This window comes from Phascolarctos cinereus, unplaced genomic scaffold (assembly GCF_003287225.1).
Source record: "Phascolarctos cinereus isolate Bilbo 61053 unplaced genomic scaffold, phaCin_HiC Scaffold_726;HRSCAF=1367, whole genome shotgun sequence".
In the NCBI taxonomy this organism is placed as follows: Eukaryota; Metazoa; Chordata; class Mammalia; order Diprotodontia; family Phascolarctidae; genus Phascolarctos; species Phascolarctos cinereus.
In genome coordinates, this window is record NW_027556098.1 from 143,212,348 (window position 1) to 143,232,348 (window position 20,001).

General features: G+C 35.2%; 1 protein-coding gene across 6 annotated transcripts in view; it reads left to right on the top strand.

The window, feature by feature from the left end:
- Positions 1 to 20,001, top strand: part of CLASP1 (cytoplasmic linker associated protein 1) — a 351,771-nt gene that overhangs the window by 242,937 nt on the left and 88,833 nt on the right. For 3 of the 6 annotated variants that reach the window (XM_078146794.1, XM_078146795.1, XM_078146797.1), the window contains 3 exons: positions 13,714 to 13,817; positions 15,746 to 15,769; positions 16,705 to 16,949. In XM_078146794.1, the coding sequence (XP_078002920.1) occupies positions 13,714 to 13,817; positions 15,746 to 15,769; positions 16,705 to 16,949 (373 nt within the window). Of the gene's footprint in view, positions 1 to 4,321; positions 4,430 to 8,871; positions 8,935 to 13,713; positions 13,818 to 15,745; positions 15,770 to 16,704; positions 16,950 to 20,001 lie in introns of all 6 variants that reach the window. The other 3 variants (XM_078146796.1, XM_078146798.1, XM_078146793.1) reach the window with 2 other exon arrangements.

The window sequence follows — 20,001 nt, forward strand, 5'->3', positions numbered from 1 at the left end:
TATGTGTTAAATAAAAATTTCTTAATTAAGTACCTGCTTATACAAAATACTGTTCTAGTCACCAAAGGAGATAGAAGGTTTAAATACTGCTGTCCTTATTCTCATGGAGCTTGCAGTCTAGTAGAATAAGATATAAACACAGAATTCTACTATATAATATTCTATAAGTACATAGGAGACTTGCAAGATAATATACTATGTTAGGTCGTTTATTTTGGAGCTCTTTTCAACTGAAAAACAAAGGAAAACCCCCTTGATCAGGCTGTTGTAAAAGAAAAGAAAAAAATGCCTATTCGTTTTCATTTAAATTCTTGAATTCAAATACAGAACATATATACAATATGGACACACACACACACACACACACACACACACACATATATATGTTTCTTTTTTTTTTTTAGTAGTAGTATATTGCCATTTAAGTGGGGAACATCTGTGGCAATAATTTCTGAAACTTATTTCACCAGTTTTTTTCACCCTGGTATCTTTGAAAATATTTTTTATTGTTTCTGTTAATGATAAAACTACAAAATTCATACTTGATACTTGTATCACTTCTGAAGAGCCACAGTTCTGCATTTTAAATGATGCTTGATTTTATTTTTTTGGAAGGAAAATATTTTTAAATGATTTAATTTGAATTCATATTCTGGTTCTTATCACTTCACTTCAGTGTTCTTTAGTAATATTTATGTTATTACTTATTTTGAACTGCATTTTAAATTGAAGAAATTAGAACATTTTGTCTCTAAGACTTAGTTCTCATAATGTCGTGACTACCATAGGATCCTCCATGCTTTTGTTTTTTGGCATAATACTTGATGAGGAGAAGGACATTGAACCTAAAATACTAACTACAAACACAAAATTTCTGCTAAAGCACTTAATAGAGAGAAATCTTGAGAAAAATGATGGGGAGAATGAAATCTTCTTATTCTAAGTTTTTCATGTAAGTAACTAAAACACTAAAGTCTCAAAAATACTTTCAGAAAGTTCAAATTACAAATAAGTATTTTTTCATTACTGCTTTTTCTTTGTCTGACCCCAAACTTATTCTAGTACAGAAATATTCATATCGGCATTTAATGAAGACACAGAGAAATCATAATTTATTGGTCCCTGGTTTTGTCTCCTTCATTATATCCCTTCTTTTTAGAAAAGATTCTTTTTGAAGCACTTGGTCTCTAGATGTAATTTTATAAGTGTGAATGTATTGTACTTCATTTTATGTTGTCCAGTATCTAAACCATGATTTCATGTAAGATACATACATTTGCATGTGTGTGTGTATACATTTATATGTATGTATTATACACACGTATGTTTGTGCTTTTAGCATATTAAGGGAAAATTTCATGAAACTAAGAATCTAATCACATTTTCATATTGCCATCTCAAAAGTCGTTAATGAGTTTAATATTTAATTTCCTGCCATTTTATGAAACTCAAACCAGTGTGAATTAAATAATCTCTTTAACTCTCTGGCAAACTTATAAAAATTGAGGCTTTCTTTTAAATACATCTTACTACTCCTTCCTTAAGTTCAAAATATCACTCGTATTTTATTCATGCAAATATTGGTCCAGAAGAGAAAGGGTTAGGAATATCCATCATCGTATTATGAATGGCACAAGTGCCAATTGTCTGCTTCTGTGATAGCCTGATGCAAACATTTATGAGAAATAAATGGGCAGTCTATACAAGAAAATGCTCTACCAGGGATATATTTACTTGAAAAGTTAATCAAGCTAATAGGTCAGCTGTAGCAATGATACTGTTGTTGTGGCACTAATACTGTCCTGTTAAATGTTTTTGGTTTTTTGGGAAGACCTGGCTTACTGATCTTTCTGTGGATATCTTAGCATTTCTTCAGACATGTTCTTTACCCTTAGGGAAATTCCTCCAGAACAAGTTCAGGAGAAATTTGAGTCATGGAACAATATAAGTGAATTGTGTAAAGTTAGTCAGGGAGCCTGAATGGAACTGGTAATCATTACATTACTATGTAGGACCCTGAAAGAAAGCAGTATTTCTTCATCAAGAAGCTTATTATATATCTTGTGTCCTAAGTAAAATTCTTTAAATTTGTTCAGACATTTAATTTCGTAGTAACTGCTTTTCCAAATCAAAAGGCTCTTTGGAATGTTAGTTGGAATTGTAAAACAAAACAAAACATTATTACCACATCTTTGTGGAAGAATAAAATAGGGAATCAAGCAACAAGAGACTTCAGGTCAAAAAATTGTTGTTAACCAAAAGATCCACCTGTCCATTCTTCACTTTTCTTTACCTGTGGTTACCTAAGTTTTCCATAATAACTTGGATACCAACATAAAACAGAGTTTTATTTCAAAATGGGTGTTACAGGAAGATGGGATTTTGGAGGTTTTTTGCCACTTCAGTGCAGACTTGAGAGTTCTTTATTAGTGGCAAATTAGACTGCTTTGGAAAGCTGATTTTGCATTTCATTTCTTGGTTGTTTTTATCAAGGACCGCCAATCTTCTTGTTCATAGAACTTTCTCATTATGATTTCGGCCATCCAATTTATTTTGGGCTCTTTAAGTGTTGGAATAAGATACTAATACAGAAAATGTGGTTCTTTCTGCATTGATGAAACAAAATCCATTTGCAGAAACTGAGGCAGAGATGCTGTCCATTCTATTACAGTAGATATGTTACCAAAAAATTGGAATTTATATTCTGTAGTCAGGCTAACCCCAGGGTAAAATTACGAAGAGAGCAAAGTTTAACTTTGCCCTGCCACCCCCAAATCCTGAACATTCAGTAACCTTATACTGTCCTGACTGCTTAGGTCTTTTGCTGTGGTATTAATTGAGAAGAACTTATTTGGTAGAAACCTGTGAGTCTTTTCTCTGTTTTTAACCTCTTCCTGTTAAAGCTTTCCTGTTGGGTTTCTTATACTTCAGGTAGCTGCCCTTAGCTAGTGGTTGCTTGGAAAGGATCTTTTAAACTCGTTTTAGAGCTAGTAAGGTTAATGTGAGACCATTCTTGAATCATTTAAGGGAACAAATCTCTAATATTTTAATTTAAGGAACCAGTGCTGTGACTGCTGAAGGAATTTATATTCTAGGTGGTTGGTAAAGTGCTCTATGTTAAAGACTACCTATTCTGCCTACATATAGAATTGACCCTCTTATTCAATCTTTAGTCGAATGACACATGACTCCATGTGGAATATCTTTTCCAAAGTTTTTGACACAATGTATTTCTCTTTTCTTTGAGTTAAACTTGGAATCAAGCATCACTATTCTTTCTCTAGCTCTATTGCTGGTTTACTAGGTGACTCTGGGCTAATCTCTGTATAGCTCCCTACACTAATCCTTACTTGTTTTTGAATTAGAAAATGAGGATAATACTATGTCTCATCAGTCAACGTTTGTAGTGGTTGAATGTTTTCACACCGAAAGAGGGACCTTTTAAACACAAATCACTGTGCCTGTTGTAATCTCAGTGAATCCCTATTCTGTGGATCTTCACATATACTAAACTTGTAGTGAAAAGTTCACTCTTAATTAAGTCTTTTTCTTTCTTTTACATTATATCCAATTTAAAAAAAGACAAGAAAAAGAAAATTTTTTCTTCAGCCATATGGAGGAATAGGAGGGTGAATATTATTCTTAACTCTTTGCTGCCTTGAATTAAATAACTAAGTAGAATGCTTTCTCTTTCCAAAGTCCATAATGCTATCTGAAATAGAGCACAGTTCGTCAGTTGTATATCTCTTTGTGTCTTTTGTGTATAAAACAAGACATGTAGCTGGGATAACTTAGCTTATTTCTTGTAATGGGGACAAGTACATGAAGTTCAATAGCCAGGGACTTTATTTTTTCCTGAATAATAGTTGAGTACAACTAATTCTTTTGTGAGAAACAAACGTGCATGAAATCAGCTTTCTTTGTTCTTTTACTGAATTCAACAGTCATCAAAATTGGTGCTCCTCAGAAAAAATGCTTTTTTCGACCTTTTATCCCCTGACCACAGTTCATCTTCTAAAAATAACTCTCTTCATTTCATAAATTGAAATGTGAATTTAATTCTTATGATAAAAAAACACAATTTAAGGAACTGTGAATATATTTTAAACTCAAGCCTCCATATGATTGATTCAATAAATAGGAAACCTCAACCAAAAATGTAGATGGGTCTGCAAAATTCACTCGAAAGGAAGGAGCTTTTGGGAGTGATAATTAACAATGTCGTAATTACATTAACAGAATGTGACTTTTGTGTGTGTGAGCTTTTCTGTCCTCATTAAACTTGTTCACCTTCTCTGAAACTCTCCATGCTGCATGCTAGCACGGAGCAGCCGTATCCCTCGACCCAGCATGAGTCAGGGGTGCAGCCGCGATACCAGCCGTGAGAGCAGCCGAGATACAAGCCCTGCTCGGGGCTTCCCTCCACTGGGTGAGTACATGTAGGCACTGAAGTCTTTTAAGGCGGATGAGTCCCTGTTCCTGAGTCTGATTGCCTAGTCAGGATGCTCCTGCGTGGAATGACCTTGCTTTCTCTCCTTCTTCTCCCTGTGATCCTTTCTTCTCTTCTTTCCTCTTCCCTGGTTTACCCTTTGTCCTCCTCTGCATGCTTGAATTTTGACAACTTCTAATTTTCATGTATCAAGAAGAAAAAACACCACTTCAGTATATTTTGTCATTGACTACCAGCTAGCACCAGCTAAGCTCACTTGTACGGGCTATGATAAAAGTCAGCACATATGACTTGCTGACTTAAAAATTCATTTGCACCACTGATATTCAACGTTCTTGAAATTCATGACTCTAAAGTTTGGAAATCTGTAGTTTACTTGAATTTTACTGCCATTTCTTAAAACTAGTTTTGAAAAAGGGAAAAGATAGAATTTCAGCTACTTAGAAGACTGAAGTTTCTCTTGGTTAAAGGAGAAAGAACTTGAATGTAGTGAAAAAGCAGAGATGTCAGTCACTATTTTGACAAAGTGCCATTTCAAAGGATGTTTTCTTTAAGTCTTGCTATTTCAAGTTAGAGGCCTTGTAAGAGATTTGAAATCAGCTTACCCCACCCCCACCCCCCACCCCCCTGTCAACTTTAAATATGTAGTGTGAACATATAACTTGATAATGGTTTACTGGGCTCAGATAGTTGGTCCCGAGTGTGAATTTAAGATCCCATCTCATGCCACAGTTTGCTGTGAGTCTATGAGATTATAATCACTGGCTGTTCTGAGGTATATTGTTAGGTCAACAACTCATATTAGGAACACAGATGATCATGAGGGTTTCTTTCTTTACCAGTTCCTGTCGACTTTGATGGTTAGTCATTTTCTGGCTTCAGGGGAAAGGAGAGCACACAGGCATCTCCTGCAGCTCCTCTTGATTTTCTTCAAGTTTGTTTGCAGCCTATCTCCATTTTATTTTTGATTGTTTAAAAACTGAGCTATCCTTGCTTCATGTAGGAGGATTTACAGTGTCTTAAGTCAGGAATATTTCTTACTTGTTTAGAGCTATTTAGTATTTTAAAGGTTAAAAGCAATATGCAAATGAAAATATTAATGTTATAAATCTGAGGGACAATACTTACCAGTGTATAACAAGGCCCTTCTTTGAAATTAAATAATAAGAGTTCTGGACAGTAAAGATATTTTATAATTTATAACATTATCACTGTGTAATATGTAATTAAATGAAATAGGAAATTATTTGTAAGACTAGAAGTGTAATTTTACTATCTGCCTTTTCCTCAGAATCTTATAATGTACATATCTGCTGAAAGTCCCCCCCCCACTAATTTCTGCCTCCCCCCCCCCCCCCCGTAGTAGTCGGGAAATAAGGATGGGTTGTTGTGAACCAGTCAAGTAATCATATTTTAGTGTCTTCATCACTCTTTTCAGCCACACCATTTATTTCAACCTTTGTATAGTATGTCAAGTTTTGTAAAAGTAAAGTGACAAAATCCCTACTGTTGTCAGATTGATCATTTTATTCCAGTGATAAGACAGTCTAGTGGAAGGTGGTATGCAATACCATGTCAGATTAACATAATGAGATGTGAACACCCTTTACTGACCCTTAGTTGTTCACCAGGTTCACAATAGCTGGCTGATTCTTCAGCATGCTTGTGATGATGGATTTTTCTCAGCAATTCCGGCAGAAACAGTATTAACATTTTCTGAATGAACTGGTGGTTTTTCCTTTAAAATTGAGACTGTGTCCCTACTTCCCCCATTTTCTCACCCCCATCCCTGCTATATAGAAAATTTCCTGTTAAAATGTAAAAAATGCAATTGATTAGTTGAGATAAAACAGTTTGATTTTATTTTCTTTCCCCAACACCCCTTCCTTTCCTAATCTGCTGTTCTTCTGGGGTTAGTGTTGTGTGGATACTGCCTTGGTATAGCATGTGGTGTATAGACCAGACCAGGTACACTGAACATTTGAGGATAGGATTGGGCCTTGAATTCTTGGTGACATTCTGTATTTGTGTTTCACTTGATCTATTCAAATAGAAATGTTTAATCATCTCAATATGGTGAGGACACAGAATGAGCTATTTAAACCACTGTTGGTTTAGGATTGTCCTGACTGTGGCAGAAGATCTGCAACCAGCCATTTTCCTCCTTTGTTTTTTCCTAATGACCTATGAAATAAAAGCAAGAAGACTCCATGTACAGGGTGGCATTTCTGTCTTATACAGGCAGTTTGAGGTTTTTCTTCTGAACTAAGTTCTATGTATTTCTTCTCTGATAAGTTATTCCCATGAAATAGCATGTAAAAGTAGTTCCCTTTGCTGGACATTGCTGTACTTTGCTCATAGAATGTTCTTTTTTCCTCCTTTAACTCACTTGGATGAACATCATAAATTGTCCTTACCTTTTGACTATAGTCCACCATCTCATAAATTAGTCATGTGTAAAGCATTGGTAACACTATGATTGTCATTAGTTTGCACAACTATACTAGTTCAAAAAAATGAAATGTAAATCAGTGAACTTTATTTGTACTTCCTAAAAATCCATTTTACAGTTGACAGATTGATTTCAAGAATAATTTGGGAAATTTTCATGAATAGGGTTCCAGCGTTTGAGTACTTCACTAGGTGAAATTAAGTATATTGAATGTGCTTAAGTACATTGCAAACTCAGAATAATATGTGCACAGGTTGTAATCTCATATAAGGCAGCTCCATTTTTCAGTCTATCTGTGTGACTGTTTACTAAAGAGTCTAGCGTCTTATATGGGAGAAATTATGACTCCATTGTTATCTAAAATGTTAATTTCAGTTTTAAAAAATTGAGATTTGTATGTTTGATTCATAAGCATCACTATTCAGTCTGTCAGTTACTTAGACTCATCTTTTAAAAGGGTCAGTACTCAGCATTGCAAATTTAATTTGCTTTACTATTATCTATTTCCTAGAGAGACAGGATATTGTGTAAAGAAAATGTCAACAAGTAAATCATACTTTTTGGTCATACTGTCTTTATTAGTTAGTAACATGTTTTACTAGTATAAATATTTTATAAAATCTGACTTGTCATTTAAAATAGAATTCATAACAAAGAGTTCAATGTGATGCTATAAAAGTAATTGACAAATTGATAGGAATCAGTGCATATTATAAAAAACAATTAAAAGTAGAGGAAAATAGAACATACTACTGTTTTGTGGTTATTAAAATTATGAATTTCATATTTGTTAATTACTATACTTTTTTCAAGAGACAGTGTTGCGTAATGAATGGTAGGATATCCTTGAGGTCAAGAAAAGCTTGGTTTAAGTCTTGGCTCCAACACATACTAGCTAAGTGACAGCAGGCAAGTCAGTTAATCTTGCAGTACTCCAGTTAGTTTCTCTGAAACTTACGTGACAGACAAGTTGCCAAGTCAGCACTGATGGAGGTAGTTTCCATACTGGGAGTTCCACACACCAATTAAAAACTCAGGTACATCCCACCAAAAGAAAAGTGACTTAACAAACCATGATCAACATGTATGTTGAGTACTAGTTAACATTTAAAACTATTATGTGGTGAGGTCTCTTTTTACATGAAAGGGAAGTTCTTTTCTTCAGATGGATGAAGATTAATTTATTGCTAATGGATACTTGGCCATTAATTAATATTGCATCTAAATCAAACTGGAGTTAACAAGTCAAGCCTTCTATATTGGGGGAGAGGAAAACACTTTGACAACAAAAATTTTTGTTGATCCATATGATTTCTAAGCCTTAGTCTCTGACCCTTTTATTTTTAAACAATATTCAGTATTACCCCATTCCAGGAAAACAGAAGGATTTGGATAGGGCCCTTGCTGTGATTGTTATTCAAAACATGGGGAAAATTTTATTCAAATATGTGATTATGCTTTTTTCCCTTCATTGCGTTTTTGAACAAACATGCATTATTACAATTTTGTTTTTGGTGCATGGTTTCATATGCCTAAGTAGACCAATCAAATATATCTGCAAGCTGAGTCTATAATTCATTCTTTTGCTCTGTCACTTTGGGATTTAGATCGACTTTCTGAATCCCAGTATTCTCCAGTTCAGTGTTTCATATTTCCATAATGGCTGATGTAAACTTTGTGGAACAAACATAAACTTGGAGTCTCTGATTTTGGCTGAAAGACACCCAGGTTGGAACTCCTCAAAGAATGCCTTTGTCATGCTTTGTATGTTTGATAGCTGTGTTTAAGAAACTACATGGAGGTTTGAGAGACTGACAGTTGTTCATTCATATCCAACATCCATTTCTTTTCGCAAGAAGATATGCCAGTGTTGATAGTGGTCATATGCATTCCCTTTGGGCTGTGGCATTCTCTGTCTTGAGTACTTCTGTGTTAATCCTGTGGGTGTTGCCATTCCTTTTACCTGCAGCCTCTCGACGTCATTCCAGGTCCACTAGTGCTCTCTCCACTGCTGAATCTGTTGGGCAGTCAGGTGAACAAGTGCTAACTGCATGACTTGGCTTCTTCATACATTCTAGTTTTATGCCCATTTTAACATTTGCTTTCATCAGTGTCAGCTAGCACTTGGCATGTATGTACTTCATTTTTTTTAATGTGCTTTTCTGTTTTAAGTTGTTGAATGTCTATAGTTCTGTTTGTAGACCTTAGATACATTGTATCCTGTTTTATAATATCAGTTCTGCAATACTTTTCCTCATTTTAAAGACTAGGAAAATATCCACTCCTCTTCCTCAAAGATAATAACTAAAAATTCACTCACCTTGTTATCCTATACCAACAATTTCAAGAAGGAGGATTGATATAGACAAGTGACCTGAAAAGGTTTTTGTAGCTCTCATTTCTTGATTCCAAATAAAGTGGTGAAATTATCATTACTAGTTAATACTGTTTTCAAACTTCAAAAGCATTTTCAGTTAACTACTGAATTAATTTGATTCCCCTATTTATTGCTTATTCACCTACATATGTATGCCTAAATTATAAAAAAAAATAATAACAAAACAATAGATTGCTTTTGAGAGTTGTATGAAAAATAAGATTAAGATTTAGACAGGTAGGGATTGATGCTATTATCCTCCAGTCATTGATACTTCTAGGTCTATGGGTTTCTTTATTTAAATCCATCCATCAGCACATCTTATTATAACACTTAGCCTTAGGCCCAAAAGAAAAAGCACAATATAATGTATCGCTTTGCCCTTCTTCAAAAATCATTTAATATACAAATAGCCATTATCATAGACATTTCATCCATTATACAAACATGTATCATTTGAGAATAGAAATATCAAACATAGGCAAAAATCTACTAATTTTCCAACTTTTGGTAGATACTAGTAATAGAATTAGTAGGTAAAATATGTTGTGGTATCAAACCTAAGATTGTCTTTCCCTACTGGTAATGAATGAAGCAAGCAGCTTTTATAGCCATATATCTCAAAACACCGATTAACCAGAGACCAAGTTTCTTCAGCCTTTGACCATGGAAAAATTGGAAAGTAAGGCTTCCCCTTTTATCTATCAATTTCTATCACTGTTTTAGGCCCTTCATACTCTGAACAGGTTCAGTGATTACCTGAAGAGTGAGGGCCAGGTGGAGGTTATAATTATCCATACCTGCCTCTTAAGAAACTAGCGTTGCATGATAGGATATCAACCTCAGAAGGTAGCGAGTGTATATTCCAGTCAAGTGAAAGCAAAAACCCTAATTTTTTTCTCATGTGTCACATAATTATTTCTCCCTTCCCCCATTTAAAATATAAATAGGCTACAATAAATGCCAAATGATACGGAATCATTTTGTGTTTCTGTGCTGTATGCAGCTGGGAAGCACCATGTATTTTTATCAAATATTTGTATTTGAAAAATAAGGAGCATTCCTCAAGCAGGACACACCGGGATGAAGCCTCCTTAGGGTTTGGTTTGTTTAAAAGCTGGGTTTTGTTTGCTATGGCAGGTATTTTATAAATTGCTTACAATTGAATTTATTTCATTTTGTTATTCATAACCCCCCCACACTATCTACCCTTTTTTAACGTAGCAAGATACTGATTTAAAAAGGGATTTTGCTATCACATATGAAAATAGTCTAATCTTTGTTCAAAAGTTCTCACAAATTAAAGCTGTTTTGTCCTTGTGATGCATATGGTAGTGGGCAGAGGTATTTGATTGCCCTCATTAAATTGCCTTTTAAATAGAACATGTACAGTGTTACATATGATCAGAAAATGTGTTAAAAAAGGGGATAGTGTAACATAAATTTTTTATTTCCTTTTAATAATTCATGGTTGTATAACTTTTTTCTAGTAGCATTTAAGATTTTTTTTCTTTATGTGATGTCGCAAGTTAAATTAGAAAAAGTTTCAAATGTTCTATAATTTTATTTATGTAAAATATATAAATGAGTCTCCTAAGTAACACCTTAATTTAAAAATTAACAAGACTAGGCAGTGTATCAATATTTAGTTTAAATTTTGAAGTATGACATTTCCCATTAAGATCAGATGATGTAATAAAAAAGTCATCTTCCCTTTGACATAAAAATGTTCATTTTTCAGGATATTGCTGATACAGATTAATTATTAAACACTTTAAATTAAACACTTTAAATGTTAGCCTTATCTTTCAAAGCTCTTTATAATAAAATTAAATTGAAACATTTTCACCATTGCATAAAACTCAACTAAACTGTTAATTTCTATGTCTAATGACTTAAGCTCCAGTACTTTATTGTTGGGTTCTTTTCAACTGATTTCATGGGTACAGTCACCTTTAAAAAAAGAAAAGTTGACTTCATTTTCCATGATAATTAGTAATAGCTTTTTGAGTAGTTGAAACTTTGTTTTAAAATCAAATTCCTAGAACTGTTTCAGTTAGTCTTATACCTGTCTCTGTGAAACACAGTGTTCATAATACCATACTTGAGGTAAAATTGATACTGAAAGTTAGCTGAACAATGAGATTTTTTTTGTTTGTCCTTTATAGTGGAGTTAATGATTTTGATATGATTATTCGAAAAGGGAAAATCTCTGATCAGTTTGCTGGATTTCTTGGTGGAGAAGATAGTGTGAGTACAACCCGGTGTGCCATAAGCCATTCAGCAAACATCAGTTGAGGATTTACTGTGCAAAAGGCACAGTGCCAGGTCTGAAAAGAAACATAGCCCATGCCTCTGAGGAACTAACATCCTAATAAGTGGAATGAGATACAAACACAAATTACATATGATATAAAATAAGGGCAAAGGAGAGGTCACTTTCAGGGAAGGCTCTGGAGGAAGTGGCACCTGAGCTAGTCTGAATGAAGAGAACAATTTCAACAGGCATCAAGTGTCTGTGCAAATAATTCAGTCTAGCAGTTGGGAATGGTCAGAGTAGGTGAACAGTGTGGGTGTGAGGGTCATGTGAGCTAACTGAGCAGGTGCCTGCTGATTGGCATAAGCATAAAGCACCTGACAAGGATGATAGGATTGTAACTTAAAGTTTGAAGGAACCTCAGAGGTCATCAAGCTCAGTCTAAGGTTTGGAGGTGAAGAAAATGAGACCCTGACAAGGTCAAATGACTTGGACAAAGACCCATGTAAAAAATTGTAGGTCTGGGATTCAAATCCAGGCCAGAAACCGGTGCTCTTCTCACCATTCCACAGTGAAAAAAGATTTATAAGGTGGTTCCACACCAGATTATACCAAAGAATTCTTTTTCCTCACCCATGTAGGGAATGGAGATTAATTGAAATATTTAACAGAGAGCAACATATAGTTACTTCTAATGTAATAAGCTTTAAGAAAGGTATTTGGCATCAAGGTGGGGGAAGTGGACCAAGGGACACATGGTGCAGGCAGTATGTGTAGGAGGAGATCGAAGAAATTCTGTAGAGGTAGAATAAACAGAGCATGGCGATTGACTGGATAAAGGAGGGTGAGAGAGAGAGAGAGAGCCAAATGAAGGATGACTTCAGGCTTTAGAACCTGGGTAACTGGGAGGAGAGTGGTGTTTTCAGCAGAGATGAGGAGAGCAGTTTTAGAAGGTGATAAATTCAGTTTGGGGCATATTTAATTGGAGTGTGATAGTGAGACCATTCAGTAGGCATTTGGCAGTGGAGCGCTGGAGATTAAGGCTAGATTTGAGTCATTTGTACAGAGGTGATGAGTGAAGGTATTCTAGAATGTGAGGTCATGGAGGACAGGGTTGAGAGAGAGAAGAGAAGAAAGCCTAGGACAGAACCTTGAGGGACAACCACAATTAGGGGTCAAGAGGTAGAAGATGAGCAATCAGCAGATTGAGAGATAGGGGAAGCAGGATAAAACTGTCACAGAAACCAGCTTGGGAAAGAATATCAAGAAGAAAGTGTTCAACAGTGTCAAATGTAGAAGAAGGACAAAGAGGATTAGAACTGAGAAAATACCTTTGTATTTTGACAAGTTGTTTTAAGAGCATAGAAAAAGTAGTTTCTATAGAATGATGATGACAGATTTTAAATGGGCTGAGGGAAGGGGGGTGTGGTGAAAAGTGGAGTTAGTAAATATAAGTGAAAAGAGTGGGTTTAGCAAGTTCTAGGAAAGGTGCTTTTAGGATAGGAGAAACTTAAGTGTTCTTGTAGGCAGAGGAGGAGAAACAATAGAAAATGACAGATTGTAGGTAGACATGAAAGTGGGGTAGGTAGGGAATTAGTTTGTGAAGTAAGGTCCCAGAGGAGTCAAAAGGGAATGGGGATCCATACCACAAGGGGCTTAACATTACTGGCTTTGTCCAGTATTAATGAGTTTGATTAATACCAATTAAACAACAAGGACTATAATGAAACTCTCTACAGAGAGATCAATTTAGTCTACATCTCATTATTTTTTTTGCACTTGCTACAGTAGAATTTGTTAATTTGTGAAGCTTAAAATTGAATAGCAGTACCAAATAACAGAACTCCCTGATCCTTCAGGTAAAGATAAATAGCTTAAAAGATTTGTAAAATCCACACCCTCCCTTCCACAATCTAAGTAAACTGTCCCCAAATTTTCCAGTAACAATATATTTAGATACCAGTTCATTCTAGCTATCATTTAAGAGACAGTTGCAGCATAGTAGTTAAATTTGAGCAGTGGTATAAAAATACCTTAATTTAGTTAAATTTGACAGTCAGTAGGGCTCTTCAGGGCCCATGTTCTGATTGCTGGGGAAGGCATGGTTGCCTGCGAGTAATTCAGAGGAAATGTGAATTAACTGAACAGAGTTGTTTTGCTTTTGTTTTTCTGCGTAGATCGGTTTGGGCTTGGGCAACCGGGAAGGATACCTGGTTCTGTCAATGCTATGCGAGTTCTAAGTACAAGCACAGATCTGGAAGCAGCTGTAGCTGATGCCCTGGTAAGAGGGACAGTAGACACCCTACCAGGTGACCAAATGTCACTATTTATTGATTGTTCAGATATGTGTTCTTTTTTTTCATTGTAGGTAATACCAGTAAGTGAATTGATAGCTCAAAGATGTGAACTTGTATTTAGCATTTTTAAATTTGTCTTATTGAACAAGTATGCAAATCTTTATTGTAGATTTCTTTTTCTCTTACTTTACATCCTGTACTTAGGCATTGATAAAAAGTGATCTGCTAGAAGTTAATAGGATTGGGTAATTCTTTGCTGCTTTCCTGCCCAGCCAGTGGAGGTTTGATGACATCGTGCTCCTAGGAGAAGGGTTGTTAGTTTTTTCTTTACCTTTTATATCCCTAACACACCTTCAGTTTTTCTTTGCCTCTGCTATATTGCTCCATTTTCAGTCATGAGCAAAATTTTTGGCATGGTCTAAACATAGTGCATTAATAGGTACTCAGTCCTGTTGCCCACTCTTGTTATAGTGTGAGAAATACAACATTGATGCCCTCACTTATTTTCACATAATTTTTATTTTTCAAAAATGGTATTATGAAAAGGGACCTCAGTATACTGTGGGAACAACTTAAACTAGATATTTTTATTAGAGAATAGAAGCACTTAAAATATTTTATTTTAAATCTTAGGGTAAAGTGGAGAGAGAAACTTTAGAGGACTTTTAATCTATTAACACATACTTGGTGGAATCCATTTGTTGTCAGATTGGTTTTAAAAGACTCATTTCATCCAGGAGTAAGACTCTTGTGCATTCTGGTTTACGTGCTCAGCATTTGAAATAAAATTTTTTTAAGAGCCATCTGATTTCAAACCTTGTATTTTTCCTGTTTTATATATATATATATTGTTTAAAAAACTGTAATTTTTAATCCAGCCTTGTCGTTATCCAGTTCAAATTTGACAATGGATTGATGCTAGAAATCCACATTTATCTCTTTAGATTTTCTCTTTTCATTCATTCTTGTTTGATCCAGCCTATCTGCACACAAGTAGTTTGCAACTCCAATAATGCCTTCCTTGTAGGGAAGGATTGCAAGGTCAGCTTTTATTCAGCAGTCTTGCATATAGAAAGGCAGTTTTCTGGCAAGTGCTGGAAATGAGAGAGATTGCTGTAAAGATGGCTTTATCCCAGAAGTCAAGAACTGGAGCAAAAGGCTAGGAAATTGGTTCCTGATCCAAGTCAGGAGCTTTTGGACCCTATCCCTTATTTATTCAGAGATCCTGGGGGAAAGTTGAGGGATGGGGGAGGGGTGGTGGTGAAGGGATAGTGAATAAAAGACATTACAAAAACTTAGTTAAATGGACTTCTTGTGATGGAGGCGTACCCTTACTCCCTTTAAACAGTTTCCTAAGGGATTATCTGCAAAGTTCTGAGAGCCTGAATCAGACTTGAGAGATGCAGCTACAGCTTCATTTTCCATAGAACTCTACCTTCTAGTCAGCTAGCGCTGTAAATCAGATCTTGAATGTAATGGCCCTCTGAGCTGTATCTTTTTTTGGGTGGCCAAACCAGTTGATTTCTCAGTGTATCCTGTATCAGAGAAGGAAAAAGCCACAAGAATGGTATAGGACTCATCACAAATATAATTTTCTTACCATGGGTATATACCATATACCATGGAAGTTAAACTGTTTAGATAAAATCATTTTTAAGAATTAATTTTGGGGGTGGGTAGCATTTTTGGCAGTGGGAGGTCTAGGAAGAGGGCATAGGACTAGTAGAGAATGCCATTTTGAAACCATTTTTGTTATTATTTGCTTGATTTAAAACACCTGCTGACCTGTGTTTTTTTAATTTGCTAAGATACATTTTGCTGTATATTTTTGTTGCAAGAAGAACCCCTACATAAGCTTCTGACATAATTCTCTATGCTTTTTCCCCATCCTTCAATATTTTCCTGCCTACAGCTATTAGGAGACTCCAGGAGCAAGGTACTAGTGCTTTGTTGACTTTTCTGTTTGTTTGGATTTTTTTAGCCTTTTTTTTTCAGTTGCAAGAATTTATAATTCTGGGATTGTTAAAAGGAAAGAAAAAAATTCAGTATGAGCATACTTGTTATAAATGTGTAATTTTGTGATGATTTGATGATTATCACTTGTAGTTCATGTTGTTTTGTTTTAGCATTTATTCTAAGATATTGAACTCTGTTCTTGCAACTGTTAGTGATTAGTTTTTGTATATTAACCTATTGCTTGCTTATGCTTATGTCATCATTATCTCATGAACACAATCTTATATTCTTCATAGTTTAATATTTGCCTTGATGTAAAAATCATATTGTCAGATGACTAGTATTTGGAAATTTCAGGTCAGAATCATTCATTTCTTTCCCTGTAGAGAAAATTTGCATCTTATCACAACATGGCTGAGTATGTTACATGCTATGTTATATAGTATGTGGCTGTAGGATGCTAAAGAAAGTACCAGAAGAATCATGAAACAAAGAATTTTTTAAAAATCTTCCCCACTGTTGCAGAATTGATTTGTTTATATCCTTTATACTATAGTAGACCCACATAATTTAAGAAACCTTTTGAGATGATCTCTGAGACTGCATTCAGCTAAAATGTCCCAAGAATCCTTGTGAAGATGGAACAGTTTTTCCACAGACCGTGCCATCGTATATCATATTTCACCTTTTACTGCCCAGAAGTATGTTGTTGTTCAGTTGTACCGAAGGAGACCTTCACTACTTTTATTTTCTAATCTATTGGCAGTAGAGGAAAATATTAGCATATTTTCCCTGGTTTTCTTCCTTTGATGTGAAGCTGAATTTTGTTTTGTTTAACTGAATATGCCATTCTCACTACCACTCAACCTCCATCTCTTTTCTCAATCTCCACCAACCCAATCTGGGTCATGGCAGAAAAAGCCAGTGAGGAGAAGATATGAACCATATGGGATGTATTCTGATGATGATGCTAACAGTGATGCGTCAAGTGTTTGTTCTGAGCGTTCTTATGGCTCCAGAAATGGTGGGATTCCTCACTACCTACGACAAACAGAAGATGTAGCAGAGGTTCTAAACCACTGTGCTAGTTCAAACTGGTCTGAAAGAAAAGAAGGACTTCTTGGACTGCAGAACTTACTGAAGAGCCAAAGAACACTAAGGTGAGTGCGAGAGGTGTGCCACGATAGAATTAGGAACTCAAATGAGTGAAATAATGAGGTGTTCAGCTTTAAGGACTGGTGATTTTATTAGTATGACTATTTCCTGCATCTGTGTACATCACATTGCATGCCTTTGTAGAAGGTCTTCAGATTTGGTATAATCTGGGAGATAGGTATTACTTGTTCATATTTCTTCTATCTCCTCCGAACTTAGTTTGATTGATCCTTAGGCAATACCAACGTCAGACCTATACTCTTAGACCCTTTCTGGTTTGTTAGGACCTGGTAGAACCTTCAAGAACGGTGGGTAGGACTTCAGTGGAAGATGTTACACTTTGGTAGTTTTAAAACATATGTACCTTTATTTCTGGTTTGAAATGCTACTCTTAAGTGTTTGGTTTTTTCCTTTCTTTTGATAAAACCTTGTTTTGGTTTGTATTCAAGAGGGGAAAGCCATCGACACTTTCAGGGTTTATTAAATTGGTATATTCATATCAGTTTGGGGTTCGTCATTTTGGAAAGTTGCCCAAATTAATTCAAACCAAGGGTCAGATTAACTGCTTATGTTAGAATGCCATTGTCCTTGATGAAATGTTTGAAATCATAGTTGGTTTTTATGATTGTAGCCATGGTGACACACCCGCTTAAGGGCAGTGAGAGTCAAAACCAATTTCTGCACCATGTCATCAGAGATACTGTAGGTTTAGTCTGTGCGTTGACGTGGGATCCAATGAAGCTACCTTATAGTAAATATATTAAAAATATGGACGAGGTATTGGCAATTTGTTTCAGTTGTTTATTGACCCAAGACATATGTTCCATGGGAAGGAAAACATTTCATTTATATTCAGTAAGAGATTAGATTACATGAAGACATTGAGACTGAACCTTTATTTAAATGAAACAATGACGTCTTCAGAATTTATTACTTAAATTATGTTTGCTTTGGGGTATATTTCTTTAATATCCAATTCCTCCTCCATTTTTAGTAGGGTACCCATTATTTTTTGGGGGGTACCCATTATTTTCAGAGAATTTACCCTCTTGGCTCTTTAAATAGGAATAGCCTTACCAGTATAGATTCCTATAGTAAACCTCCTAGACATGGTCCAAGACTTGTTTTATAGGCTTGGGCACATCATTACATTTTGTGACATAATATTTCCCATCATACCTACAAGTGAGATAAATAAATTTGGCTGTGCTTTGAGTGAAGTGCTCTGTTCAAGGGGTAAAGTACTGTTTTTTTTCTTTTTTTAAAATTTTATTAATTTATTTTGATTTATCAACAATCACTTCCATATGCTTTTGAGCTGAAAATTTTTCTCCCCCTTCCTCCCTCTCACCCCACCCAAGATGGCACACAATCTGATATAGGCTTTACATTTACATTCCTATTAAACATATTTTCACATTAGTGAAGTTGTAAGTAAAAATTAAAACCAATAGGAGGAGCCATCAGAAAGATGAAACAAAACTCAGCAGAAGGTAAAAATAAGTGATAGCAATTCAACTTCCATAGTTCTTTCTTTGGATGTGGACAGCATTTTCCATCCTGAGGCCTCTGGAGATGTCTTAGATCCTTATAATGCTGAGAAGGGTTCAGTTTAACAATATTAGTCATTGCATGGCGTGGCTGTTATTGTGTACAAAGTCCTCTTGGTGTTGCTGATAAAGTACTGTTTAAAGGAGGAAAGAGTCATGATTGTAGGCTGTTGTAGCAAGAGAAAGCAGAATACTCAAAAATCAAGATTTGAGTTCAAATCTTGGCTTTGTACCTAAATAGTGTTGTGATTTCTGAGGAACTCACAACCCCTTTTTTTAAATCTTCCTTATCCAACAAGGAAGTTGGACAGCATGATCTCTTAATATTCCTTCTACTTCTTACCTTCCAGGATTTTATAAAAGGAGGCATCAGCAGTCATTTCATCACTCACACAGTCACAAATTACTGAGTATCTGCCGTGCCTCGGAGGGGTACAAAAGAAGTAGGCAACATAAAATTGGAAAATATTTCCAAGATTATATGTAAATGAAGTTTATGGTAATTCTGTTATATTATTTTAGAGAAAAAACCTTTAGAAAAACTCATGTAGCAAAGAACCTACCTAATACAGAAATCCTCTCTTCAGTTAGATATTCCTCCCAAAATGTTACCTAACTTTTTCTTGTCACTTCCACAGTAATGGGAAACTCACTGCCTTATAAGATAAACTCATTCAATTTTTTAACTGGCTAAATATTGTTTTGATAAAGCATACAAATGCCAGCTAACTCCTTTTTTCTTTTGCTTTGTTATTTTTAGCATTCTTTTCTTTTTAAATTTTGAATTCCAAATTCTCTCTCCCTCACACCCTTCTCCTACCCACTAAGAAGGCAAACAATATATCAGTCATCCATATGAAATCGTGCAAAACATTCCCATGTTAACCATATTAAAAAAAAAAACAGCAAGAAAGTGAGAAAATTATACTTCAGGCTGCATTCCTCCGATTCTCTCTCTAGAGGTGGATAGTGTTTTTTACATCATGAATCCTTTGGCATTGTCTTGGATCACAGTAGCCAAGTCTTTCAAAGTTGACTGTCATTACAGATTTTCATGACCACCTCCTACTTCTTTTCACTTCACTTTGCATCAGTTCATATAGGTCTTGCCATGTTTTTCTGAAATCACCCTTCTTTGTCATTTCCCACAGCACAATAGTACTCCATCACAATAATATGCTACAACTTGTTCAGTCATTCCCCAATTAATTAGAACCTCCTCAGTTTCCAGTTCTTTGTCATCATGAAAAGAGCTGCTATAAATATTTTGTATGTCCTTTTCATTTTTCTTTGATATACAGACCTCACAGGGGTATTGTAGTTTTATAGCCCTTTAGGCCTAGTTCCAAATTATTCTCCAGAATGGTTGGACCAGTTTACTACTCCACCAGCAATTCATTAGTGTACCTATTTTTCCCTCATCTCCTCTAGCATTTGTCATTTATGACAAGTGTGAAGTGTACCTTTTAATTTTGTTTTAATTTGTTTTATAATTTTGTTGTAAAAA